This window comes from Portunus trituberculatus, chromosome 14 (assembly GCF_017591435.1).
Source record: "Portunus trituberculatus isolate SZX2019 chromosome 14, ASM1759143v1, whole genome shotgun sequence".
Taxonomy (NCBI): Eukaryota; Metazoa; Arthropoda; class Malacostraca; order Decapoda; family Portunidae; genus Portunus; species Portunus trituberculatus.
The window spans coordinates 1,172,564-1,182,270 of record NC_059268.1 but is presented as its reverse complement, the minus strand read 5'-3'; the positions used below and the strand labels follow the sequence as shown (position 1 = coordinate 1,182,270).

At 37.8% G+C, this 9,707-nt stretch overlaps 1 protein-coding gene across 1 annotated transcript in view; it reads left to right on the top strand.

Annotated features, from left to right (window-relative positions):
• The window catches only part of LOC123503764 (histone-lysine N-methyltransferase 2D-like), an 11,147-nt gene extending 3,706 nt beyond the window's left edge, over positions 1 to 7,441 (top strand). Inside the window, exons 5-10 of the mRNA XM_045253766.1 lie at positions 2,201 to 2,376; positions 2,531 to 2,715; positions 2,855 to 3,192; positions 3,602 to 3,750; positions 6,361 to 6,680; positions 6,820 to 7,441. Coding sequence (XP_045109701.1) covers positions 2,201 to 2,376; positions 2,531 to 2,715; positions 2,855 to 3,192; positions 3,602 to 3,750; positions 6,361 to 6,680; positions 6,820 to 7,441 — 1,790 coding nt within the window. The remainder of the gene's footprint in view (positions 1 to 2,200; positions 2,377 to 2,530; positions 2,716 to 2,854; positions 3,193 to 3,601; positions 3,751 to 6,360; positions 6,681 to 6,819) is intronic.
• Positions 7,442 to 9,707: the final 2,266 nt, after the last annotated feature.

Sequence of the window (9,707 nt, the reverse complement as noted above, 5' to 3'; positions counted from 1 at the left end):
TTTGGAGGCATGGAACCACACCAACATTGCGCCCTTGCCCGGAACAGTATTAATAACAACACCTGCTGCCAGTCAGGTTGTCTTGAAAGGATACTTGAAGGAAAAATCTGATTTAAAATCCATGGCTTTAATTAGCATCCATCAATAGGCGGTTTTCTCAACAACAGCTTTGATATATAATAAATAAATAAATAAATAAATAAATAAATATATATATATATATATATATATATATATATATATATATATATATATATATATATATATATATATATATATATATATATATATATATATATATATATATATATATATATATATATATATATATATATATATATATATATATATATATATATATATATATATATATATATATATATATATATATATATATATATATATATATATATATATATATATGTCAGATGCCCACATCATAAGTGAAATATGAGAAATATGAAGAAACAAGAAATAAAGAAATATGGATGTATGATAGTTCGCCAGTATGCGGTGTGTAGCCGTATTCAGCCATAAAAGAGACTGGGAAGGGCAGGAAGGTCAAAAGGAAACATTTAATGACCCAGGCCAGTTGACCCAGGGCAGCCCGGGCAAATATATATAACCAAGGTCAGGTAAACATTCTGTGGTGTTGTCGTTCTTGGATATTGTTCATACCACACGTGGAGTTCACGTGAGCTTGTACTTGATTGGTGAACGGTACATTCTGAGGGGCGTGTTGTGTGGGTCAAGACACGCCCCCATAAGTTCCTGAAGGGAAATTGTAGAGGATTGGGGCAGAGAGAGAGGAGAGAGAAAGCAGAGAGGACAACCGCGGCTCTAAGCGGGCCACCCTCGGCTGCATAGCTGAGGGTGGCTTTTTTTACTTCATATATAACCAGTAAGTGGAGCTATAAGTTGCAATGCAGTCTTTTGAGGTAAATTAGAATGGAGGAGGAATCATGATAGGAGGTGTAGGTATTATGTAGTATTAGTTTATTATGGTTTATGTGTATGTACTTTGGTTCATAATGACGTCGTTATATACTTGCGTTTTCATCTATGAGTAAGGGAATTTGTATACGGTGACCTACGTATGTGCATGTGTGTTGCTCTGACGAATATGTTACATAACATATTTACTAGCGTGTAATTGTGTACGAAGTTAACGTGGTTCCATGTATGGGTACCAAGAGAAAGATTACTTGTGGGAAGTCACTTGTGTAATATTGTACGTACTAGATATGAGATTTACTGATAAATAAAGCACCGTGTTCAGATGTTATAATACGTTATGAAGATATAGTGAATGATGTATGAAGTGAAATCCGTTTTGATGCGAGAATATGTACGAGATTAATGTAATTCTTAAGGATGTTGTAAGAGAAATTGTAGTAATTGCAGTGGAGAAGGCAACAGAAAGAGTTGTGATTGTTACTTGTCGGCGCCGTATCGAACATCTTATGTAAAGATATTATTTTTGTTAATTAAAGATAGAAAAAACCTTTGACTATTTATAGCCAGTAGCTAGAGAATTTGTGCAACGTCGTGCAACAGCTCGGATCACGATATATATATATATATATATATATATATATATATATATATATATATATATATATATATATATATATATATATATATATATATATATATATATATATATATATATATATATATATATATATATATATATATATATATATATGTATATAATGAGTGTTCCAAACTGTTGAGGAGGAGTAACCGTGCAGGTTCAAATTTCACTAATCATTATTAGGCATTACACTGAATTTCACAAAAGTAATATCTACTTCATCCCCAAGAAAAATTTGGAATCTCAATACTGTTTCCTTTTAATATCACCTGAACTATTGGAAATAAAGTGAAGCATGATTCCTGAAATAAAAATAAAAAATTGATAAACAAAATCTACACAAATCACATCCAAATAAAGATACATAATAAACACACACAAAATCAGTTAAATACATAATAAATAAATAAATTCACAATAAATACATACATAATTAACACATACAGACACATATATCCCTCGAAGCCTTCCAAGCTTTACCAAGAGAGGCTCCATCCAGGATCATATTTTCTGAACCCTTGAAAATTTAAAAACTAAAGACGGTCAGAAGACAACAGTTTAGTCTAGGGCAGGGAAGGCTCGACTCACATTACAATTCTCAAGGTTACCGCGATCGCGAGAGAACGCCCCAGACTAGTCACATCGAGAGAACGCCCCAAACTAATCCCATCGAGAGAACGCCCCAGACTAATCCCATTGAGAGAACGCCCCAGACTAATCACATCGAGAGAACGCCCCAGACTAATCACATCGAGAGAACGCTCAAGACTACTGACATCGCATCGAGAGAACGCCCCAGACTAATCCCATCGAGAGAACGCCCCAGACTAATCCCATTGAGAGAACGCCCCAGACTAATCCCATCGAGAGAACGCCCCAGACTAATCCCATCGAGAGAACGCCCGAGACTAATCACATCGAGGAACGCCCCAGACTAATCACATCGAGAGAACGCCCAAGACTACTCACATCGAGAGAACGCCCCAGACTAATCCCATCGAGAGAACGCCCCAGACTAATCCCATTGAGAGAACGCCCCAGACTAATCCCATCGAGAGAACGCCCCAGACTAATCCCATCGAGAGAACGCCCCAGACTAATCACATCGAGATAACGCCGTAGACTAATCACATCGAGAGAACACCCAAGACTAATCACATCGAGAGAACGCCCCAGACTAATCACATCGAGAGAACGCCCCAGACTAATCACATCGAGAGAACGCCCCAGACTAATCCCATCGGTAGAACGCCCCAGACTAATCACATTGAGAGAACGCCCCGAGACTAATCCCATCGAGAGAACGCCCCAGACTAATCCCATCGAGAGAACGCCCCAGACTAATCCCATCGAGAGAACGCCCCAGACTAATCACATCGAGAAAACGCTCCAGACTAATCACATCGAGAAAACGCCCCAGACTAATTACATCGAGAGAACGTCCCAGACTAATCCCATCGACAGAACGCCCCAGACTAATCACATCGAGAGGACGCCCCAGACTAATCACATCGAGAGAACGCCCCAGACTAATCCCATTGAGAGAACGTCCCAGACTAATCCCATCGAGAGAACGCCCCAGACTAATCACATCGGTGTGTGTGTGTGTGTGTGTGTGTGTGTGTGTGTGTGTGTGTGATGAAAACTTTTAATTCTTCATGTTTGAGAGAGAGAGAGAGAGAGAGAGAGAGAGAGAGAGAGAGAGAGACTAAAAATACACTCTTACGTTTTGCCTTACATTAAAAAAAAAAAAATATATATATATATATATATATATATATATATATATATATATATATATATTTTTATTTTTTTTTTTTTTCAGATAAATGTTCCAAAGTGCTTAGCCTTGGGCACGGCGATTCTGTCATTTGAATATTCTTTACAAAATCAAGGGTTAAATATAGCAGAGCAAAATTAATCGGAATATAATGTTGTCTTATTATTTATAGTTTACTAGTCAGAAGCATTAAACCCGTGAAGATAACAACAAAAAACATAAAGGTAGCAATTTAGCAGACCTTAACTTCCGTCCACATGGCAGCAGACTGCAGCGTCTGTGTGCTGACTCAGAGATAAGGGATGTCGCAGAGCACCACTCCACTATCTACATGTCTACACGTCTACATGTCTACATGTGTCGTACATGTACAGTACGGTAGCATTAACAAAGGATATATTCTGTTACTACGCACAATGGATTCAATACGCCGTATTGTACTAAATAATTTGCCACTCATTAATTTACTTTATCGCTATAAAGCAGCAAAATTCTGCTTAATAGGATACCTTGCAGAGTGGGCTACGAGTTATATATGTGTATATATATATATATATATATATATATATATATATATATATATATATATATATATATATATATATATATATATATATATATATATATATATATATATGATTTTGGAGGCATGGAACCACACCAACATGGCGCCCTTGCCCGGAACAGTATTAATAACAACACCTGCTGCCAGTCAGGTTGTCTTGAAAGGATACTTGAAGGAAAAATCTGATTTAAAATCCATGGCTTTTATTAGCATCCATCAATAGGCGGTTTTCCTCAACAACAGCTTTGATATATAATAAATAAATAAATAAATAAATAAATAAATATATATATATATATATATATATATATATATATAAATAAATATATATATATATATATATATATATATATATATATATATATATATATATATATATATATATATATATATATATATATATATATATATATATATATATATATATATATATATATATATATATATGTCAGATGCCCACATCATAAGTGAAATATGAGAAATATGAAGAAACAAGAAATAAAGAAATATGGATGTATGATAGTTCGCCAGTATGCGGTGTGTAGCCGTATCCAGCCATAAAAGAGATTAGGAAGGGCAGGAAGGTCAAAAGGAAACATTTAATGACCCAGGCCAGTTGACCCAGGGCAGCCCGGGCAGATATATATAGCCCAGGTCAGGTAAACATTCTGTGGTGTTGTCGTTCTTGGATGTTGTTCATACCACACGTGGAGTTCACGTGAGCTTGTACTTGATTGGTGAACGGTACATTCTGAGGGGCGTGTTGTGTGGGTCAAGACACGCCCCCATAAGTTCCTGAAGGAAATTGTAGAGGATTGGGGCAGAGAGAGGAGAGAGGAAGCAGAGAGGACAACCGCGGCTCTAAGCGGGCCACCCTCGGCTGCATAGCTGAGGGCGGCGTTTTGTACTTCATATATAACCAGTAAGTGGAGCTATAAGTTGCAATGCAGTCTTTGAGGTAAATTAGAATGGAGGAGGAATCATGATAGGAGGTTTAGGTATTATGTGGTATTAGTTTATTATGGTTTATGTGTTTGTACTTTGGTTCATAATGACGTCGTTATATACTTGCGTTTTCATCTATGAGTAAGGGAATTTGTATACGGCTACCTACGTATGTGCATGTGTGTTGCTCTGACGAATATGTTACATAACATATTTACTAGCGTGTAATTGTGTACGAAGTTAACGTGGTTCCATGTATGGGTACCAAGAGTAAAGGTCATTACTTGTGGGAAGTCACTTGTGTAATATTGTACGTACTACATATGAGATTTACTGATAAATAAAGCACCGTGTTCAGATGTTGTAATACGTTATGAAGATATAGTGGATGATGTTTGAAGTGAAATCCGTTTTGATGCGAGAATATGTACGAGATTAATGTAATTCTTAAGGATGTTTGTAAGAGAAATTGTAGTAATTGCAGTGGAGAAGGCAACAGAAAGAGTTGTGATTGTTACTTGTCGGCGCCGTATCGAACACCTTATGTATAGATATTATTTTTGTTAATTAAAGATAGAAAAACCTTTGACTATTTATAGCCAGTAGCTAGAGAATTTGTGCAACGTCGTGCAACAGCTCGGATCACGATATATAAATATATATATATATATATATATATATATATATATATATATATATATATATATATATATATATATATATATATATATATATATATATATATATATATATATATATATATATATATATATATATATATATGTATATAATGAGTGTTCCAAACTGTTGAGGAGGAGTAACCGTGCAGGTTCAAATTTCACTAATCATTATTAGGCATTACACTGAATTTCACAAAAGTAATATCTACTTCATCCCCAAGAAAAATTTGGAATCTCAATACTGTTTCCTTTTAATATCACCTGAACTATTGGAAATAAAGTGAAGCATGATTCCTGAAATAAAAATAAAAAAAATTGATAAACAAAATCTACACAAATCACATCCAAATAAAGATACATAATAAACACACACAAAATCAGTTAAATACATAATAAATAAATAAATTCACAATAAATACATACATAATTAACACATACAGACACATATATCCCTCGAAGCCTTCCAAGCTTTACCAAGAGAGGCTCCATCCAGGATCATATTTTCTGAACCCTTGAAAATTTAAAAACTAAAGACGGTCAGAAGACAACAGTTTAGTCTAGGGCAGGGAAGGCTCGACTCACATTACAATTCTCAAGGTTACCGCGATCGCGAGAGAACGCCCCAGACTAGTCACATCGAGAGAACGCCCCAAACTAATCCCATCGAGAGAACGCCCCAGACTAATCCCATTGAGAGAACGCCCCAGACTAATCACATCGAGAGAACGCCCCAGACTAATCACATCGAGAGAACGCTCAAGACTACTGACATCGCATCGAGAGAACGCCCCAGACTAATCCCATCGAGAGAACGCCCCAGACTAATCCCATTGAGAGAACGCCCCAAACTAATCCCATCGAGAGAACGCCCCAGACTAATCCCATCGAGAGAACGCCCGAGACTAATCACATCGAGGGAACGCCCCAGACTAATCACATCGAGAGAACGCCCAAGACTACTCACATCGAGAGAACGCCCCAGACTAATCCCATCGAGAGAACGCCCCAGACTAATCCCATTGAGAGAACGCCCCAGACTAATCCCATCGAGAGAACGCCCCAGACTAATCCCATCGAGAGAACGCCCCAGACTAATCACATCGAGATAACGCCGTAGACTAATCACATCGAGAGAACACCCAAGACTAATCACATCGAGAGAACGCCCCAGACTAATCACATCGAGAGAACGCCCCAGACTAATCACATCGAGAGAACGCCCCAGACTAATCCCATCGGTAGAACGCCCCAGACTAATCACATTGAGAGAACGCTCCGAGACTAATCCCATCGAGGGAACGCCCCAGACTAATCCCATCGAGAGAACGCCCCAGACTAATCCCATCGAGAGAACGCCCCAGACTAATCACATCGAGAAAACGCTCCAGACTAATCACATCGAGAAAACGCCCCAGACTAATTACATCGAGAGAACGTCCCAGACTAATCCCATCGACAGAACGCCCCAGACTAATCACATCGAGAGGACGCCCCAGACTAATCACATCGAGAGAACGCCCCAGACTAATCCCATTGAGAGAACGTCCCAGACTAATCCCATCGAGAGAACGCCCCAGACTAATCACATCGAGAGAACGCTCCAGACTAATGACATCGAGAGAACGCCTCAGACTAATCCCATCGAGAGAACGTCCCAGACTAATCACATCGAGAGGTCTCCTCAGACTAATCCCATCGAGAGAACGTCCCAGACTAATCCGATCGAGAGAACGCCCCAGACTAATCACATCGAGAGAACGCCCCAGACTAATCACATCGAGAGAACGCCCCAGACTAATCCCATCGAGAGAACGTCCCAGACTAATCCCATCGTGGCCACACCAAAACCTTGCATTATTCTGAACTTGACATAATGTAATTCCTACACCCCCAAGGAAAACCTGAAATCACAATATCTCCTTCACTATTCAGTATAGCAAAACATGATTCCTGAAACAAAACAAAAGAGGATAAATGGATTTATGTGCTTACACAAAAACAGTAAATACATCAATAACAAACATATTCACAATAAATACATACATAATTAACACACTCAAGTGGGCCTTTTTCTTTAATCTTTTCTTTTTGTTGCCCTTGGCTAGCCCTCTTCCCTACATTAAACACACACACACACACACACACACACACACACACACAGACACACACACACACACACACACACACACACACACACACACACACACACACACGCACACATATATCCCTGGAAGCCTTCCAAGCTATTCAATATAGCAAAACATGATTCCTGAAACAAAAAACAAAAATAATTGGATACAATATTATATGGATATAAATGAATTTCTAATAAATGTATGCATAATAAACACCTCAGAATGCCTAACTTCATAGAAGCTGTTTAAGCAACAGGTGAAATTTGAAGTCTGCAGTTTGGATTATATCACCCACATTCTAAAACACTTCCGTGCTGCACCTCTGGTTGTTTTTTTTTCAAAGGACTCTAGTTAAAGTGGCACAGGTTTTTAAAGACGTTTCTGTAATTTCAGTGACATGATAACAAGTCTTCTGCATTATCAACATGAAAAATATTCTTTAGAACTCTGCTAATTGTGCCTGTGGTCACGGTGGGAGAGGGAAGTGTTTCTGAATATGGTGCCGTGTGTAGTGGGTGTGTGTAGCTGTTTCAGAAATAGACGAGATGTGAAGTTGCTAGATTACATTATGAGTAAAGGACATATCAAGAATACTCAGTGTAGAAGAGCGGGGACATTTGAGTACCATTGAAGAAGAGGGGATACTTGTTTGGAAGATTGTGTAAAATTGATAGATGGAGGAATTGAGTTTTTGAAGCATTGGACACTACGAAGTTTTCTTTACCACAATCAGAACACTTGGATACATCATAAAGCAGGCGTTCAGTGGCATCCCTGCGTGAACTGTTGACTTCCTGAAAGGTTAGTGGTCTCTGAAAACGTGTGGAAAGGTTTGAAGGGGTATCATCAGTGTAGGAGACATAACAGACTCTGACCAGTTTAGTTGCCAGGTGGCTACATTGTTAAATTGCCAGACTTCCTCTATTAGAGTAGAATATGCAAACATTAAACAACAGAGAGGATCTGATGATTGTGGCCTCTTTGCTACTGCTTGTGCCACTAGTGACTAGTCTTTGCTTTGGTTTATCCCTAGAAAGTCAAAATTTGATTCAAGCTGAAATGAGAACCCACCTGGCAAGTTGTTTTATGGCTGGTCAAATGACACCTTTTCCTGTGGAATTAGTTCCTTTACAGAGTGAGAAGAATAGTATTTTTTTTATGAAATTACCTGGTGTAGTAAGTGTAGAGTGCCAAAGCATGATGGTAATAGATTGGTGGAGTGATAATAATGATGTGTAGTAGCTCCTATCACTGGAACTGTGAAAAGAAAGCAGGTGTGAGCTTTTTCATATGTGCAAGATGTAGAGTAGATAAGCTTATCTACTCTACATCTTGCACATATGAAAAAGCTCACACCTGCTTTCTTTTCACAGTTCCAGTGATAGGAGCTACTACACATCATTATTATCACTCCACCAATCTATTACCATCATGCTTTGGCACTCTACACTTACTACACCAGGTAATTTCATAAAAAAAATACTATTCTTCTCACTCTGTAAAGGAACTAATTCCACAGGAAAAGGTGTCATTTGACCAGCCATAAAACAACTTGCCAGGTGGGTTCTCATTTCAGCTTGAATCAAATTTTGACTTTCTAGGGATAAACCAAAGCAAAGACTAGTCACTAGTGGCACAAGCAGTAGCAAAGAGGCCACAATCATCAGATCCTCTCTGTTGTTTAATGTTTGCATATTATCGTTTTTAAAACACCTTCAGTAAATGCAGCTTACACAGTTCTTATAATTTAGTTTTTTTTTTTTTTAAGCCGAATAATCTAAAAACCCACCTGTAGGCATAACCAACCTTCCTGACATGTGTATGGAATTAAGGAAGGAGACGATCAAGTAAAACAGTAAAGTAACTTTATATGCATTCGTCCTTCCACTGGCCTCTACAATATTTAAACAAGACTGGCAAGCAATAATGTGTAAAATATACATTTAATAAGTCCTGTATAGCAGTGATACGGGTTGATGATGAGAGTCTTAAATTCGAACTGATG